At 38.2% G+C, this 19,614-nt stretch overlaps 1 protein-coding gene across 4 annotated transcripts in view; it reads left to right on the top strand.

Moving 5' to 3' along the window:
* Window positions 1–1,111: 1,111 nt before the first annotated feature.
* Window positions 1,112–19,614, top strand: part of LOC149129307 (protein mono-ADP-ribosyltransferase PARP14-like) — a 66,615-nt gene continuing 48,112 nt past the window's right edge. For 2 of the 4 annotated variants that reach the window (XR_016240043.1, XM_089346601.1), the window contains exons 1-4: window positions 1,123–1,159; window positions 4,230–4,463; window positions 7,811–9,346; window positions 10,762–10,992. Coding sequence is in view for 3 of the 4 variants with exons in the window: in XM_089346601.1 (XP_089202727.1) it covers window positions 1,147–1,159; window positions 4,230–4,463; window positions 7,811–9,346; window positions 10,762–10,992 (2,014 nt within the window). In the remaining variant the exon portion in view is untranslated. Of the gene's footprint in view, window positions 1,160–1,377; window positions 4,464–7,810; window positions 9,347–9,680; window positions 9,795–10,761; window positions 10,993–19,614 lie in introns of those variants that run through there. The other 2 variants (XM_089346602.1, XM_089346603.1) reach the window with 2 other exon arrangements.

Genomic DNA, 19,614 nt, shown 5'->3' with positions numbered 1-19,614 from the left:
CGGCCGTTTTCGTGCGGGTGACACGTAAAAGCACCCACTACACTCTCTGAGTGGTTGGCGTTAGGAAGGGCATCCAGCTGTAGAAACTCTGCCAAATCAGACTGGAGCCTGGTGTTGCCATCCGGTTTCACCAGTCCTCAGTCAAATCGTCCAACCCATGCTAGCATGGAAAGCGGACGTTAAACGATGATGATGATGATGATGATGTCAATAGAGTTAAACCAATTAAGAGCTTCATCAGTATTAATCCATAATTTAAGAGTAAGGTTAGGAATAATGAACGGTATAATATTATCTAAAATAAGCTTACTTAATCTACCAATATCAGATCTCGTTGGGCAAATGAGTCTAACAGTAGGATTTACGTGAAAGTTTTTCTTATGGTCTTTTAGATTAATTTTTGGTTCACAGGGTGCAACAGGTTCAGTTCTATCAGTTAGATTATATTCTGTAACTTGTTTTATAGTTGAACTAGCAAGATCCAGCCTTTGTAACACCTCCCCTACAATGTCATGCTAAAAAATAATCCCATTATCAAAATGTTTAAAACCCTTACAATACCAACCTGGCTGAAACCGGTTCTGGCTCTGTCGTACAAATGTCTTGTTTTCATAAGTTTTGAATTAAAATCTTCCACAATTCATGTTCCTAACACTAGCTTAATGATAACAAAGTTATTTTATTAAATTCTTTGTTATATTTAATATTAATTGAAAGAAACAGAGAGCATCTCAAAATAATCCCATTATCAAAATGTTTAAGCTATGAGATAACGGCATCGATTCAAAGCAAGGTGAATAGATAAGCATTGGATTTGAGTGAGGAATCTGAATCCACAAGTGATTCTGTAGACATTATGGTTGGAGACAAGTTGTAAGCAGTATTCTTCACTTGCACTGATGTGAGTGAACTACTTGAAGAATTGGATGCAGGTGGATATTGGAGGTGTTAGGATGTTGTTTGAAATAAGTAGGGGAAGGATTTTCATCTCTCCCTTAATTGTAATTATGTTTGAGAAAGAGAAAGAATATGAGAAAGAGGGAAAGAAAACCTACTTTGAGTACAAATGATGCATTCAATGCCTTAACGATGTTTCTTCCTAATTATTTTCTTTTCAGTTGCAGAGCAAAAATACCTGTTGAAATCATGGCGGAGAAAGGTATTTATTTATTCTTTAATAATAGTTTTGTAAAATTTTCTCTTTGAGACTTGAATTTAAAAAAATAAGACTTGTGAAAATTTACAGAAATAAAACAATAAAACTTTTACCCATCATCATCATCAGCAGCATCAGCGTTTTCATCATCCTCATCATCATCATCATCATTGTCTTCATCATCATCATCATTTTTGCATCCCCTTTTCCTTTGCTTGCAGAGATCAGATGGAATCCATTGAGGCAGCATTTTCTACGGCTGGGTGCCTCTCCTGTCACCAACCTTCACCTGCTTCGAAGCAAGATAATATTCCTCCAATACCAAACGTGTTTCTGTAGAAGATAGGAAACAAAGGACACTGCTTGTTTCTTTGTGTCTCTCATTGACGACCACCAGGGAATGCCAAGAAAATTATGAACACACACACACACACACACACACACACACTTTTCTTATATGCATATATATGTGTGTGTATGTACTAGAATGAGAAGTGCAGATGTGGAATGCTAGAATATTCTTACGTATTGAATCTGTAAAAATACAGGAACCAGTTAATTGTACAGGGAACCTCATAATCCTCTCAGCTATAGAGTAAACAAAGGGGCCTCTAAATGATGACGTGATTTGCTAGAAAAGGCAGTTAAATCTTCTTCATGTAACACCTAACATCTTAAACAAGGAAGGACGCTTGGGTGTGTTTATGGTCAGAATATCTCTGACCTGGTTCTACACTTCATAAGAGGAATCAATCGTTGCATGCAAGAGAGAAGACTGCATTGGTTTGGAAATGTGATGCGTATGAATGAAAATAGCTGTATCTAGAAGTGTTGATTGCTTAAAGGGGATGGCAACTGTGGAAGAGAGAGCCAATCTCAAGAAGACAATGGATTCAGATGTCTGGTAATAGAAGGTTCTTGGGAAGACCTCTCCACCTCAGTGAAACTGAGTTCTCAGAGTGCTGTGTCTTCCACCCCTATGTCACATTAAATCGTTCATACACCCTGCCTCAATCGACCAAAGCTACATCTCTGCTCCTCTTCTTCATGCACTATACTTATCTCTCCGTCTCTTCTCCTGCAGCCCGATCCTGTCCTTCCACTCCTGCTGGCATTCACATGGACTCCCTATTCATGCACCCTGGCAAATCCAATACTAACCCATTTACATTCCCATCCTCATACTTTAAGAGTATACCCTGCTACATTGCCACCATGGTCTCTCTCTCTCTCTCTCTCTTTCTCTTGCTCCTTCCCTCTGACGAGGGTAACCCTGTATCACCATGTTGGGGAATGTTTCCCCCCCCACCCAAATGAATGAAAGTGGATCAGCACATTGCTCTAAATTGAAGAATTGTCCGAGTGTCAGCCGTTGAATGATTGGCAAGCAGTTGACTGTGAGCTGTTTGGCAGGGAGTGTTTAACCTCATATTTCTTTCTTCTGTCCTTCGTTAAATCATTTATCCAACATACAAGGATGCAAGGCACCTGTCTCCATCGTTCTGTCATACTTTGTCTACACATCACATCACATCACAAAGCCACCTCCTTCAATACCACTGCCCTTCCTCTCAAAAGATCCTTGTTTTGCAAGTTACTTGGTGACCTTGCTGGAGCTGGTGCCATGTATAAAACATCCAGTCCACTCTGTAAAATGGTTGGCATTAGGAAGGGCATCCTACTATAAAAACCATATGAAAGGAGACCTTACCTCACTTAAACTGCCCCTAGCCCTCTCTGTGAAATGGTTGGCATTAGGAATGGCATCCAAATGTAAAAAAACATGCCAAAGCAGACCCTGTCTATCCCCACTACTACTAATACCCCAGTTACTTGCTTGTGGACAGGCCCCCTCTCTCTTTCTCTCTTGACTCTCTCCCATATTCCTTCTCCTTCCTTGTCCTACTAGCCTTTCACCCTTTCAGGGTTCAAGAAATAAATACCAGTTGAATACTCGGGATGACGCAATCAACTAACCTTTCCTTCCAAATTGCTGGCTTTGTGTCAGAATTTGAAATCAAGGTTTATCTTTAGAAATAATTGGATAGTTCTATGTATTTTTAGTGAAATAATTTTTTTTTTGTCTAAATAACTTCATCACTATCTTGTCTCTGATGTTGTAATGTCTTTAACCAAAGTACAATATTCTAGAATACAAGAATGAGCCCCAACGAGAAATGTTGAAATTCCCATCTCTACCTTAAAATACACACATTTTAATGATCTGAAGACCTTTACACAGTTGCTCAGGCTGACAGAAATAGCAGGAAAGTATCCCTCCCATTACACCCTGCATTCTTCAAAACGGGAGCTACCATTCTAGATATTGGAATGGTCGAGGCTGGATCGTCTTTCATCATAAATCTGCTCAATCAAGTTTTGTTTCTTATATTTTACACTTTATTTATCCCTAAATAGAAATACCTTTTACGTTTAAGGATCAGTAAACATTAACTAAAGGATTAGTTAATCATCAGCACCATCATCATGATCATCATCACCGTTTTAACGTCTGCTTTTCCATGCTTGCATGGGTTGGACAAAATTTGATGAGTTGGATTTTCTACAGCTGGATGCCCTTCTTGTTGCCAACCCTCACCTATTTCCAAGTAAGGTAATGTTTCCCAGTGACCAGACATGTTTTAAGGAAGACTGGAAATGAAGGACACTGCTTGTATGACAGGGACACTTGTTTACAACAAGCATGTGAGGCCAAGGCATGGAGACAGTAACATACAGACAGATGGCTTCTTTCAGTCTTCGTCTACCAAATCTACTCATAAGGCTTTGTTCAACCTAAGGCTATAGTGGAATACATTTGTTCAAAGTGCTACACAGTGGGATTGAACTGAAAACCATATGGCTGGGAAGCAACCTTCTTACCACACAGCCACACCTGTGCCTATATGGAGTTATTAAATTATTGGAACTGCATTTTAATGCTAAAATCTCCAAATTTGTAGAATTCTCAAAATCATTTAAATGTAAAATGTGCTAAAATGTCAGTAAATTGACTTCAATTTGATTCTTTTACCAAAATTTCATTTATTTCCATTCCCTGTATTCATTGCAGATTTTGAGTATGTTCAGAAGATGTGCCAAAAAAACCCCTTGAAAGGAAATCCACTGAAAGTGGATAGAATTGAGGAAATAAAGAGTGTTCAAGTGAAAACAGTTTCTTCAAATGTCAGCTCTGAGAGTCTTGAAAGCTATTTTGGAGACAGAGAAAGAAGTTCTGGTGGAGATATTTCTTCAATACGACAAGAGACCAAAGATACTTACATTGTAAGTTTTAAAGAGGCATTTGGTAAGTAATTCTGTTTCTTCTCTCTTTATCTAGTCTACCTATCAGAAGCAGTTATTATCATTCTTTTAATTCAGGTTTTGTTGGAACTCCCGGAGGCTTGCTATCCACAGCCTACAGTACCATGGTATCTATTCTGTTTAGCCTGATGATAATGATGTTTATGGTCAATAAAATAAGTACCATTTGAGCACTGGGGTCGATGTAATTGACTTTGCCACTCTCCTGAAATTGTTGGCCTTGTGTCAAAATTTGAAACCAAAATTCCAGTGATGTTTATCTTAATATATAAAGCTGATGTTGTGTGTCTGTGTGAAGCCTTTTTAAAAGTTTATAGAAATCCACATTTTCCACTTTTTCGTAAAAATTTTTACATCAATGGAATTTTCTCGATGTGAACTTTCCAGTGCAGTAATTAGATTTTTAAAATTCCGTTTACTTTGTGTGATTTAAGGGAGATTTGGCTGTTGTTTCTAGCAACTTTTATATTTCTTCCCTTCTGCCTGGCACAGCGTTCTTACACACGCGCTCAACAGAGAGAGAAAGTGATACATACAACGTCATAGATTAAACTTTCTTCTCAGTATTCTTTACTTATTTTTCATAACATTGATACGTAAAAACACACAACCACACATACGTAATCTGTGACAACAACATACACATTGCTCCCGTTCTCTATCTCCCCCTCTTCCTCTCTTCCTCTCTCGCTCTCTCAAACGCATATACGTGCAAGTAAACACAATCATTCACGTTCGTCAATGTGGCATAACTACAGAGTTGTACCCACCGACTTTGGAAGGTCATAGCTTTCAGAAAAATGAATATCTTTTTATGAAATTTTCTATGCATATATTATTTATTATGTAAATTCCGAATATACAAAAATTTTCGGTAAAAGTGTTTTGGGAGGGAGTAGGAGACAATTTTTTGAAATTCCAATTAAATTCCTTTTAACTTCCAGGAAAATGAATATTTTTTTCGTGAAATTTTCTACAAATATACCTTGATGTATGCACATTTCAAGCATGTAGGAATTTTGAAGGAAACAACTGCAGGTTATTTTTGAGAAGTGTTCCCCACTCCGTGGTATTTCGGAGCAAGTCGTCCATAATTGTTTCATTTTTCTCAATTATGTGCGTATGTGCATCCGTAGATTTCTAATGAAGTAGAAGCCGTCGTAAGAAAACTCTTAACTACCTCTATTCCTTTCTCCCCTCTCTCTACCTCTTCCTCTCAAACGCATACACGTGCAAGTACACAATCATTCAGTAAAATATAACTAACGTTCGTCAATGTTTTGTAAATATACCACGATTTTCACTAGGGTGTTAGGGTTAGGGTTTTAGGGTCAGGGTTAGAGGTTGGGGTTTAGGGTTACGGTTACGGTTAGGGTTAGGATTAGTGTTACGGTTACGGTTTTAGGGTCAGAGTTAGGGCTTTAGTGTTAGGGTTAGGGTTAATATTAGGGTTACTTTTAGGATTAGGTTTAGGATTAGGGTTGGGTAATCGTCCGAGTGTTAATCTGAAAAATTACAGATATGTGAAAAGTACCGACCCTGCCATCTATTATAACTTTTGTTGTTCTGTTTAATATATACATAGATTATGCCTCCAAAGAAGAGAGTTTGCTGGGGAAAGAAAGCAACCGGTTTAAAATGACAGCAACAGACTGCAACAATTCACCACATTCCAGAAGCTACTTTAAACATAATGCAAAATGGTGCATCAACATCTGCCCAATCTGATAGAATTCTGTTTTCACTTTTTCGATATCAGTGAATAATTTCAATGGAAAAAGGTACATATATTTGCCAAGAATTATCTTTTGCATCGAAGGTCGGCGATTGTCGTACGCTGAAGAACGGAAATAACCCTGAAACTCGAGTACGTACGTATCGTAGATCAAGATGGGAAAGATAACTTCCCTTGGCAAATACAGACAGGACACAGATGTGTGTCGATAGCCAGCTGGAGCAGATGTCCTCCTGAGGCTAAAAGCAACAGTAACATCCACCCCTTGGGGTCAGCCACATTTAAGTGGCAAATATACTTCACTTTATCGTGCAGTTACTGTTAATACCTCGTTCAGAGATTTAACATTGCTTGTGTACCAACAGATCGCCAGCAATTGCTTCATCAGAAATTGCCATCCTAGCTCCTGCGAAAAGGGATTACCCTGCTATGCATAATCAGGGCAGCGCAAAAAGTTGTTTTGCACAAGCATTTCTATAGCCAATTAGACGGATGGAATTTACGTATGCTTAATAATTTTATGCAAAACAGCCTTCAGACTTTCCCTATTAATTTCATCGTCTTTTGAATTATGAACATATTTACATCAAAAGGTATTTTTCGTTGTAAGGCTTTCTTTTTTAGTTGATTTTCACCTAGCAAGACTTATTGTAGATGGCGTAATAAGTCACACCCTGGCAAGGTCGGGTTATACTGCTAGTTGTCAATAAAATAAGTACCAGTTGAGCACTGTGGGCGATGTAATTGACTTTGCCACTCTCCTGAAATTGCTGGTCTTGTGCCGAAATTTGAAACCAGAATTCCGGTAATATTTATGGTCAATAAAATAAGTACCAGTTGAGCACTGGAGTCGATGTAATTGACTTTGCCACTCTCCTGAAATTGCTGGCCTTGTGCCAAAATTTGAAACCAGAATTCCAGTGATGTTTATGGTCAATAAAATAAGTACCAGTTGAGCACTGGGGTCGATGTAATTGACTTTGCCACTCTCCTGAAATTGCTGGCCTTGTGCCAAAATTTGAAACCAGAATTCCAGTGATGTTTATGGTCAATAAAATAAGTACCAGTTGAGCACTGGGGTCGATGTAATTGACTTTGCCACTCTCCTGAAATTGCTGGCCTTGTGCCAAAATTTGAAACCAAAATTCCAGTGATGTTTATGGTCAATAAAATAAGTACCAGTTGAGCACTGGGGTCGATGTAATTGACTTTGCCACTCTCCTGAAATTGCTGGCCTTGTGCCAAAATTTGAAACCAAAATTCCAGTGATGTTTATTGTCAATAAAATAAGTACCAGTTGAGCACTGGGGTCGATGTAATTGACTTTGCCACTCTCCTGAAATTGCTGGCCTTGTGCCAAAATTTGAAACCAGAATTCCTCTGATGTTTCTTGTATTTATTATAATTAATAGAGATTGTGTTTACTTAGTATCAGTGAAATGTTGATTATATTTTACTAATTGCTAATGTATTATAATAATTACATATAACTTTGTCTTCAAATACTTTTGTGTCTTGACCCACTGAACTCCCTAGCTAACCCCTAATCCCCCACCAACGAAATGATTTTATCTTTTTATTTTTTCATAATTTAGTTGTGATGGACGTTTGTAGAAGAGAACATCAACTGGAAGGTGTGAAGTTAAATGTTCAACCATTCCGGGAACCATCTGAAGAAAATACCATTTCAAGACAGCAAGTCTATGACTATTTACTACCTTCCAAGTTCCATCTGAGTTTTTTAAAGGAACATAGATCTGAAGTTAATGAGAAGTTAAAGAAATGGGCTGAAGTTCTTTGGGAATATTCCAAGTTTAATAAACTGAAATTAAATTATTCTGAAGGAAATTTGGAGAAAATTGAACAGTCTTTGAAAGATTTATTAAATTCCATTACTGTTGAAATTATTGATGTTCCAACCGATATTTTTGAAGACATTGTTAGAATATTTAACAGTCAAGATGATAAGATGTATTTTTATTTTGATTACCCAAACTGCCAAGCTAATATTTTGGGATTTCATAAAAGAAATGTGATTGAAATGAAAAACAGACTTTTGGATCATTTTAGAAAGATATGTGAGTATGATTTAAATATTCATGAAAGACGTATTCTATCTGGTCTCAGATTTTTTGAGCAGGAACAAAGACAATCTAAAGATCTAAAAGTCAGAATTCATGGTAAAGAAGTTATTTTTGAAGGCCAGTCTTCTGAAATAACTAATTGTCAAAAGGATATGAATAAAATACTCCAGGCAGTTGTAAAATCTAAACTGTGCTTACCTTTAAATGCTGGAATGATCATAAATAAAAAACCAGTGAAAGAATACCTTGGTGAGAAACTGAGAGACAAGAAATGTATTGGTTCCTGGGAACCAGGTGATGGTGATTCAGTATTACTTTATGCAAGTGATAAAACACATCTTTCAGATTTGGAAGAAATTATGAAACAAAGTTTTGTTGCCAATACATTGGATTTTGTAGACAAAATTAAGGGTACTCCAAATCATGGAAAGTGGTTGACATTTGTTGAAAGTCTAAAAAAAGAGTTTCCAGATTCCCATTTTATTGGAGAAGATTCTATTGTTGCTGTTGATGCAATAATTAATGATATAAAAAGCAAAATTGATAACTTTGAGCAATCGTTAACTTATGAATCTTATATATCGATGCCTCTTGAACATTTCCTCTTTCTTAAAGAGTTCAATGAACAGGAAATCAATGACTTTAGTGAGAAAAATAAAATGAAGAATGTGTGTCTCAAAGATGATAAGTTACACCTGAAAGGAACACAAAACCAAATTAGGAAAATGGAAACATTTATAGGAAATCTAAGAAAAGATATCAGATCACAAGAAGTAAACTTTGAAATGTTTGGATTTCAAGAATTTCTGGAAAGTGAAGAAGGAAAGAATTTCTTATGTGAAATGCAGAATCAATCTGAGAGTATAATATCATTAAATTCAGATTTAGGAAGTGAAAGAGTAGAAATACTTAATTTTAAGTATAAAAACTGTGAAATAGTGTTGAGGGAAGGTGACATCACGACTCTGGACACAGATGCTATTGTTAATGCTGCAAATGGCAGACTGGAACACATGAGAGGAATTGCAGCAGCCATTGTGCAGAAAGGTTAGTCATACCATTTTTTATAGTTTAATGTTTCTTTTTAGATCCATGTGTGGTTGAGAAGCTTACTTCCTGACCATGTGGTTTCAGGTTCAATCCTACTCATAGCATTTTGGACAAGTGTCTTCTGTTATAGGTCAATGGTTGGCCAAAGCCTTGGAAGTGGATTTCGTTGATAGAAACTGAAAGAAGCTCATCGTGTATATATACATATAAATATATATATGTATATATATGTGGAGGGGGAGTAGCAAGGTCCTGACAGGACACGATGGTTGTAAATGAACATCACCATCACACAAGTGATGTTGTGTCATTTCCAGTCTTCCACGAAAAACATGTCTGACCATGGGAAAATATTCCCTCATTTAGAAACATGTAGCAATTGGCTACAAGAAGGACATCCAACCATGGACAGGAAATTATGGTGGTGGACACACGCACTCACAAGGTATGTGTGCATTAGCTTCATATACATACACATGTACACACATACATGCATAAACATGCACAGAGTAAACGTGCACATAATAGCTTTATATACTCCCACTTGCACACACAGTTACATCACATAGCCTTATACACACACATAAACCGAAAGTATAGACATACATACACACATGCATAGATACTCTTACACATTCACAAATCCATAGAATATATATGCACACACGTGTGCTCATATACACGTGCCAGGTTCATAGTTGTCTCCCTTGCCACTCGTACCTCAAGTCACCTCTCCTAGATGTCTCCCTAGGTTACTAGAGCCACTCATACCTTTAGCAACCTATTCCTCCTCTGGTCATTTCAGCTTGTAGTGACACTCTGACGCATGTTTCTCCTTTTCTCTCTCTTCTTCTATTCTTTCTGTCAAAGAGTAGGCTCAAAATGGTAAACACTTCTATTCTCTCTAAGCATAAAGTTGATACACTTCTGCTGAGGAGGACAGGTCTTCATCAGCACAGGTATCTCGGTCCTTTGTCATCTCATCCTCAAGGTTCACCATTCTGAGAATTTCTCCTTCAGTTCTTCGTCCTATGTTTTCCTGGGTCTCCCTCTTCCACAAGTCCCATCCACTTTGAATGAATGGCACTTCTTTGTGCAGCTGTCAGCATCCATCCACATCACATGACCAAACCAGCGTTCTCTTCTCTCGCAGACTGCATCCAATTCTTCTTCTGACGAACTTCTCTCTCAATACGCTAACACACTGTTGCATATATATATACACACACGTGCGTGTGTGTGTGTATACAAGTAATGTGTTATAGAATTAAAATACAATATATAAATATAATATAACAACATACATTTATAATAATATCTATCTATATTAATATATAATGTAATATATTACATATATTAAAATATATTAACATGTATTAAACAAGAACATAAGAAAGTAAATATCTTTGCAGCTAGGTTTGAAATTCAAGCTGAATCCAATAAAATTATGGAACAAAGAAGGATTGAACTGAGAACTGGAGAAGTAGTGTCAACTAAAGCTGGTAAACTCAAATGCAAGACTATCATTCATGCTGTTGGACAAATCCATGACATTTTTTACCTTTCAATAGCTGTTAAAAATTGTTTGTTATTTCTTGAAGAAAAGTCTTATACATCAATTGCAATTCCTGCTATCAGTACAGGTAAGAATTTACCATTTTTATTCTGTTCAAATTATTTGGCATAGAAATAGTAATTACAATATTTAGTCTATAGTAAGGCAACTATCCTGTCCCTCTATCATACTCTAATCTCTCCCTTGGTTTCACCCCCCCCTCAACTAAAATTCTTTGTCTTGCAAGTAACTTGACAACCCCACTTTTTACGTGGCACCAGCTCCTGTGATGGTGTCACATAAAAAGCACCCAGTGCATTCTCTAAAGTGGTTGGAATTCTCTAAAGGAAGGGCATCCAGCCATAAAAACTGTACCAAAAGAGAAAATTGGTGCCTGGGCAGCTCTCCGGCCTTGCCAGCATCGAAAACAGATGTGAAATGATGATGATGATGATATTATATATATATTATTGTAGAAGATGTGGCAGTATGGTTAAAAAGTTGATGTTCCACATGATTTGTGGTTCAGTTCCATGGCAAGGTATCTTGGGCAAGTCTTTTGTTATAGACCTGGGTTGGCCAAAGCCTTCTCAGTGGATTTGGTAGACAGGAATTGAAAAGAGGCCTGTTTGTGGCACAGCTGACCTTCTAGAAGTACAGTATTTGTTGCTGTGTGAGTGTGTGGCAGTCCTAGCACCCAAGCAGACGGTTCTTGTCTGCTAACAATATAAATATGAGTGCTTTTATGCACCAGGCATCCATATGAGACGTCCTCTCACAATAAATAACGCAGTATTTGGTGTTCTAACACAACATCCACATTTAGTTGGATATAATAATTGCCTTTTGGTCTTACTACTGCTTCTGTTGCTATTAATTACTTTTTCCATAAGCTTCCTGGCTCTTTGCAAAATCAGTGCCTTCACAGATACTGATATTCTAAACATGGTTGATAGATTTGGCTGTTATGTCACTACTAGATGTCTTCAACTGAAGAGTCCAGGCAGGATGAAATCATGCCATCTGGTAGTAATGGTGATTGTAGCAGATTGTTTTTGTCTGTTAAAAATATAAATATGTGTGCTTTTATACACTCAAGGCCCTGTGAGAAGTCTTCTTGAGGTAAATAATGCAGTACTCTCTGTTCTAACATGACCTCTACATTAAGTTGGATATAAAGATTGGTTTTCATATTAATACTGCTTTTGTCAATAATAATTATTTTATATATATATTATATAACGATGATGATGATATATATATGTGTGTATCATGGCTGTCCACTCATGACTGAGGAAGACCATTGCTGACCTTCAAGAACATTGTGCGCTCTAGGACTAACTTATATTTTGCATTTGCAGCTCCATTGGTGGCTAATGAGCCCTGCTCTTAACAAGCATACACGACTGCAAACATTGCAAACCAAACTTTCCCCATTCACTACACCAGCAGTGCACTTTCCAGCAACATGCTTAAGTTCTTCATGCAGAATATGTACTCTCTCAAAAGTGTCGATCCCCTCCTTAACCTGCTTCCTCTTGTGATGACAGGCATTGCTCTCCCAGTCAGTCTCCTGCATATCACAGGCCTTTAATGAGGATGTGACACAGTCCTTAAATCGCAGCCTTGGTTTCTGCCAGGGTCTGCTTCCATTCACAAGTTCCCCATATAGCATCTGCTTAGGGATCCTGCTATCCTTCATTCTCATAAGGGGTCCAGTCCAATGTAATCGGTGTTTGTGTACCATCGCCTCAATACTCATATATCAGCTGTCCTCGGGAACTGTGTATGTGAGACATCTCTGATGAAAGCGCTCAAGGACCATTACATAACGTTTGTAAAGGGTTCATGTTTCACCATGAGTAGAGGAGTGATGTCAGTACACATGCATGTTACGCAGTAATTTGTTTGCTTTGTGATGCCATGCTGGCACCAGACACGAGACTGAGGAGACCAGAAGGAATCAGTTGCTCTCTGCAGCCTGAAGGATATTTCAGCATCCAGGGAACAAGAACAGCTGAGTGTGCTGCCCAGACAGACAAACTTGTCTCCCCACCTTCAGAATTGTTCCTTCAACCAAGATAGTTGGTTCCACATATGGATTTCCTGTTGCAGTCTGGAACGTTACAACAGTCTTGTTCAGGATAATTCTGAGTCCAAATGCCTTGCAAGAAGCAGAAATATGATTCATAAGTATTTGCATGTCATCCACTTTATGAATGACTAAGTCACAGTCATCTGCATAAAGGAGGTCATGAATAAGAGACTAAAAGACTTTTGAATTGGCAGCAAATCAGCACAAATTAAAGAGGCAGCCAGAAAATCGATACCCGATATATATTCCCAGAGAGCGAACCTTAGCAAAAGCATGAGTAAAAGCAGCAGCAAAGTACAAAGAAAAGAGAGTTGGGGCAAGGATGTCACCCTGCTTGACACCATTCTCTACAAGAATGGGTCCTGCCAAGCCACCACCAATATTGACCCAAGCCTCCATCCCATCATGAAATGATTTAATTATAGATACAAAGTGATCCGGACATCCAAGTTTGCCAAGTATTTTCCATAGAAAGGCCCTATTTACAGTATCAAAGGCCTTTGTTAAATCAATGAATACCTGGACAAGATCCATATTCTGCTCATAGCACTTCTCCTGCATCTGTCTTGCTGTGAAAATCATATCCATTGTCCCTCTACCAGATCGGAAGCCACATTGAGATTCAGATAGGACATCATTTACGAGACACCCATTCAGACGAGTAAGAAGAATATTTGCCAGAACCTTGCCAGCAGCTGATAGTAGAGCAATACCTCTGTAGTTTCCACACATTGTTCTGGCTCCTTTCCCTTTATATAGAGGAAGAATAATTGCATCCTTCCAGTCCTTAGGGATTGCACCATCCCCCCAGACTGCACTAATAAGTTCATGAAGGGACTGTGTGATGTAATTACCACCAAATCGCAAGACCTCAGCACAAATTCCATCCTTTCCAGGTGCCCTACCAAGATTCAATTTACTTATTGATGTCATTACTTCATCTATTGAGGGCGAAGAGTCTAAGGAGCCAATGATAGGTCTTTGTTGCATAGTATCAATCATTGTTTCATCCACAACTGACTTGTTTAGGAGTTCAGAGAAGTGTTTGATCCAGCGACCTGTGATTTCTGTTGATTTAGTAAACAGGGTGGAAGACTCCTTGGAAAGCAAAGGAGCTGATGTGGAGCTCTTAGGTCCATAAGCTCGCTTCATAAGATGGTAAAGCTTCTTGCTGTCATTTGCATCAGCAGCAGCCTGAACATCACGAGCAAGATCCTCCCACCAAGTGTTCTGCATCTTCCTGAGAGATCGCTGCAGTAGTGATTTTGCACTGCTATAGGGGGCAGATGCTAGATTTCACTGCACAGCTGAAAGTCCTCTGTGTAGCAATACATTGTAGGCATGGCGCTTAATAACCAATCCTCACTGAACTTCAGCATCATTTTCATCAAACCAGTCTCTGTGTCTGGCATCAGCATCACCCAGTGTTTCAGCAGCACATTGAAGAACCTGGTCTTGAAAATCTTCCTATGATGCAGTATTTTCAATGCTGGACAAGCGAGTTTGAAGCTCTTCCTTCAATACAGCATCATGTATCCTGTGGACATTCGGATGACAAGTGGCCCTCTTCTCCCTTTCACTCTAATCATCATCCAGAACTTTGCTTGCACCAGACTGGTCTGTCCACCATTCCAATCCATGAAAGGACTTAACATTACAAATGTCATAGATGTCGTGCTTGCAGATGATGACATAATCCCGCCAGTGCCAGACTTTGGACCTTGGATGCATCCACGTTGTTGCGTGATCACCTTTGTGCATAAAATGAGTGCTTGTGATGTAAAGTCCATGGTCATCGCAAAGCTCCAGCAGCATGAGACCATTGCTATTCATTTTCCCTACTCCAAAACGTCCTAGAGAGTTCCATGTTTGCCAGTCTGTTCCAACCCTGGCATTGAAATCCCCCAGTAGAATGACTTTATCAGAATTGGGGATTTTCCTAAGTATGGCTCTCAGCTGGGTATAAAAAATGGTTTTATCTTCATTACAACTAGTCAAAGTATGTGCATAGGCACTTATTAGAGTAGCAAACTGCCCACCTTTCAGGTGCAATCGTAGAGTCATTAGATGTTCATTAATATGAACAGGAAGCTCCTCCAGCAACTTAAGGATATCTTCTTAAGGATTCTTAAGGATATTTTTGGTTCACCTTTTTCTTGCACCTCCTCGGCATCTGGGTGAGCAATGCCCCCTCTAAATGGAGCTGCTCAGACACCCATGCAGCAACTGAATCCTACCGCTGTTTTGGGCTGCAAGAAGATGACATTATATCTAGCATGGGCCACCTATGTGCAGGTCGCTGACTACATGCTTCCAACCTGTCAGGTCTGCATGCTTCACCACCTTCCCATCACCGCAGGACTTCCGAATAAAAAAAATATATACTAAAAAGAAATAAATATATAAATATACACTAAAAATAAAGATACATATATACAGAAAATAAAATAAATATATATAGGGAAGAAAAAAAAGCAGCAATGCTTGTGCAGAGTTTTAGGTCCACTGAGGCTTGCCCGACACCTCACAAACCCTCTCCACTTTACTGACATTATCCAGAAACAAGCTGGAGCAATATGTCTGGTGCCAATATGAGTCGCAGGCTCAGGGATGTGGGAGTGCCATGATCTCTAGCACAAACCAAAGATCCCCAAAATGTCCAATGCCATTCCCTGCATATCTGGTTTTATATCAGAGTGACCTTCTCCTAGAGACATGCTTCAACAGAAGCTGAGTGGGCCTCACTCCCTGTGGTCTTTCAGCATACCAGACACCATTCTGGAATTTCTGCATACCCATGCTTTTGCTAGATAGCCGTTGAGCCTGCACTAGGTTCAACTGACCTTTTTGTTTTTAATCCTGCTGGGTTTCTAGCAACCCTCCTCACCAGGATATCCTTGTGGGTGTGCCAGTTTGGTCACTGACAACCCCGACTATGCAACAGGTTGTACTGGATTCCATGTTACCAGTAACACTTTTGAGAGCCTCATAAGTGATCTGCAATATATATCATCATCATCATCATCATCGTTTAACGTCCGCTTCCCATGCTAGCATGGGTTGGACGATTTGACTGAGGACTGGTGCAACCGGATGGCAACACCAGGCTCCAGTCTGATTTGGCATATATATATATATATATATATATATATATTATATTATTCCTAAACGAGTATATTATATAGGGTGACTTCAAACTTTTGTTGCACTGCCCTAACTAGACCAAACTTCAAAGTCACTGTCAGTAATATTCTTGTACAAAAGTAATAAATTTGTTCTCTACAAAAGGAGAGAGTAACCTCTCAGATTAATACGAAATTGTTCCACTTATAACTGAACATAACAGCAAACATTAACTATTTATATATATATATATATATATATATATATATATATATATATATACTCTTTTACTCTTTTACTTGTTTCAGTCTTTTGACTGTGGCCATGCTGGAGCACCGCCTTTAGTCGAGCAAATCAACCCCAGGACTTATTCTTTGGAAGCCTTGTACTTATTCTATCGGTCTCTTTTGCCGAACCGCTAAGTTACGGGGACATAAACACACCAGCATCGGTTGTCAAGCGATGTTGGGGGGGGGACAAACACAGACATACAAACACATACACACATACATATATATATATATACATATATACGACAGGCTTCTTTTAGTTTCCGTCTACCAAATCCACTCACAAGGCTTTGGTCGGCCCGAGGCTATAGTAGAAGACACTTGCCCAAGATGCCACACAGTGGGACTGAACCCGGGACCATGTGGTTGGTAAGCAAGCTACTTACCACACATATAATAGAAATATGTTGAAAAAAACAAAATAGAAACTACCCGTGGAAATGTAAGGGGAAAGTAAGCAGAAAAATAAGAGAAAATGCACAATGAAAATCAAAAAGGTAAGGCTTTATATGCAAAGTAACGATATATATATACAATTAGATGAACTGAGGTAGGAATAAAGGTAAAAAAAGTCATTATTGTGAATTGTTAAAGAGATTTACAAGCATACCGGTTTCGTAATAATACTATTCATTGCTTTGAGTATACACTGAATTCTGAACGGTGTCAAGTCTACTAGTCCCTTAGTAAAAAGATTATGTGTAAGGGCGGTAATTAGTTCTGGATTTGGTGCAATTAGGGTAGATCTGGATTTGTGGTGTGAATGGCGTATGGGATGTATGGGGGTTAGTGATATTAAACGGAAGATTAGTGGTGTTCTATATGATGTTATGTGTTTATATTTAGTTAAGAAAGATATTTATTAATGAAAATTGCCTCTTTATTCATTCTTTGTTGTGTTGATGTGTTCTGTGAACATTGACAGAAGGGAAAAATTAGGAAATTAGGATTAAGATTCCTCGCACACCTTTCTATGTGTCCACTGACCTGTATCTGTCTGTAATGTGGGTGGCGGATTTGTTCTTTGTGGAGAGTAGTCCTTCTACGGAGTGATATTCCTGTTTGGCCAATATAGTAATTACTGCACCCTAAGCATGTAATGGCATAGATTAGATTTTATGAGGTACAGGTGAAATTTGATTTAATCTTAAAAATTTCACCTTGTCTAAAGTGGAACTCAGAACCCTCCAAAAGGTGGGGCAAGTCCCACAGTTAGGTCGACCACATTTTTTTACTTTTGGTTCTGTTGTTAATGGATACAGTCTTGCACTGGTTAATATTTTTTTCAGTGATTTAGGTTGCATTTTACTTTTGATAATTTTGTGTGAGTCTAAAATTTTGTTCATTGTTTTATCTCTTGTAACGATGGGAAGATTTTGGATGATAACGTTGGTTCTAGGGTTATGTGTGGAGATGTATGGGAGTATTTTTAAGTCTGGTTTAGCATTTCGGTTGACTTCCCTTAATGTTTGTATGTATATTTCCTTAGCTCGTTTGATTCCATTATTTATTAAAGATATTGGGTAATGTCTCTTGATTAGTATTGATCTGAGTTCAAGAAGTCTTTGTTCACGAGTCTAGGAGTCCGAAACTATAGTACAGATTCTTTTCGCTAGATTATAAGGTATATCAATTTTTATGTGTTTGGAGTGGCATGAGTTAAATAATAGGTATTGTTTAGAATCTGTAGGTTTATAGAAGATGTCTGTTTCTATGTGGTTATTGACTATTTTAATTAGGATGTCAAGAAAAGGGAGTTGTTTACTGCTGTGTTCCATAGTGAATTGTATGTTGCTGTTAATATTGTTAAGCATTATTTTGAAATCGAGGAGTTTGTCCATGCTGTCGTTCCTAAGTATAAAGCAATCGTCCAAATACCTCTTCCAGTTCTCCTTTAAATAGCAATGAAAAGAGTTGCCATATTTTTGTAATGATGTTTGATATATTTTAAGCTCTAGGTAACCCATTACAAGGTTCGCAATCACTGGTGCAGCTCGGGTTCCCATTGCAATTCCACATTTTTGTTGATAGTAAACTGTATCGAACATGAAATAGTTGTTCAGTAGGATGAATTTGAGTGCTGCGATTATGAATCTGTGGTTGATGCGCCCTGAGATCTCTTGTGGGTATTTTTCTAGCCAGAAGGAGATCGCTTCTATGCCATAATCATGTGGGATATTGGTGTACAAATTCACCACATCGAATGATACTAACAAGGTTCCTTCATTTATTCTCTTTGGGAGGTGGTTAAGCATGTCTAAGTCATCCCTGATGAAGCTTTTCACATATTTTAGAAACGGTTTGAGTAAGATGTCGAGGAAGTTGCTCAAATGGTGGGTCTCACAAGCAGGGCCAGCAATGATGGGTCTCAGTTTGAGGTCAGTAGGGGGAGGAATATTAATGCAGAGGCTTGGAGAAACTTTGCAAGCTTTACAAATATGTGGATCCTTGTGTATTTTGGGTAATCCATAGAATAGACTAGGTCTGTATTTAAAATTGGATAAATAGTCAATTTCATGTTTAGTTAAACCCTTTCCATGTAATTGAAGTAAGGAGAATAAGTTTTTAAAAGTCTTCTGTGGGTTGTATTGTACTATCTTCTCATAGTAAATATTATTTTCCAACATGGATACTACTAACTTTTTGTAGTACTCTGTGTCCATCACTACTACCGCACTTCCTTTATCGGCTTCTTTAATGGTGAGGATTGAATCATTTTTTTATCTCAATTAGTTCTTTCCATTCGTTTACATTAAGATTGGATTTAATTAGTTGTTTTTGTAGGGTATTAAAAGGAAAACTGGTAATGTGTCCACAAAAAGCATCATGTGCTTTATTTCTGCCTTTTGTAGGACAGTATTCACTTTTGTTTTTTGCTATAGACTCATCTTCGCTGGTGTAGTTGTGTAGTGCTTCTGCGAGGCGTAATTTTCGGTAGAAATCCATAGTGTTATCCTTAATTTCATTAGGGTTCGATCTGCGAGGGGTTGGGGTAAACTTTACACCTCTTGCTAGAATTTTAGTTTGTGTAGCACTTAGGATTTTCGCTGATAAGTTGATTATCTTTGGTTGTTTTTGAACATTTTGTTCCATTTCACATCTTTGTTTCTCTGATTTAAGTCTAAAAAATGGTTGTCGTACGTGGATTGTTGTAGAAAGTCTCTGTTGTGTTTGGTTTGCCGAGGAGAAAATGGGGTAAAGT

Source organism: Octopus bimaculoides, unplaced genomic scaffold, assembly GCF_046866305.1.
Source record: "Octopus bimaculoides isolate indiv1 unplaced genomic scaffold, ASM4686630v1 contig68, whole genome shotgun sequence".
Taxonomy (NCBI): Eukaryota; Metazoa; Mollusca; class Cephalopoda; order Octopoda; family Octopodidae; genus Octopus; species Octopus bimaculoides.
This window is presented reverse-complemented; position numbering and strand designations above follow the sequence as displayed.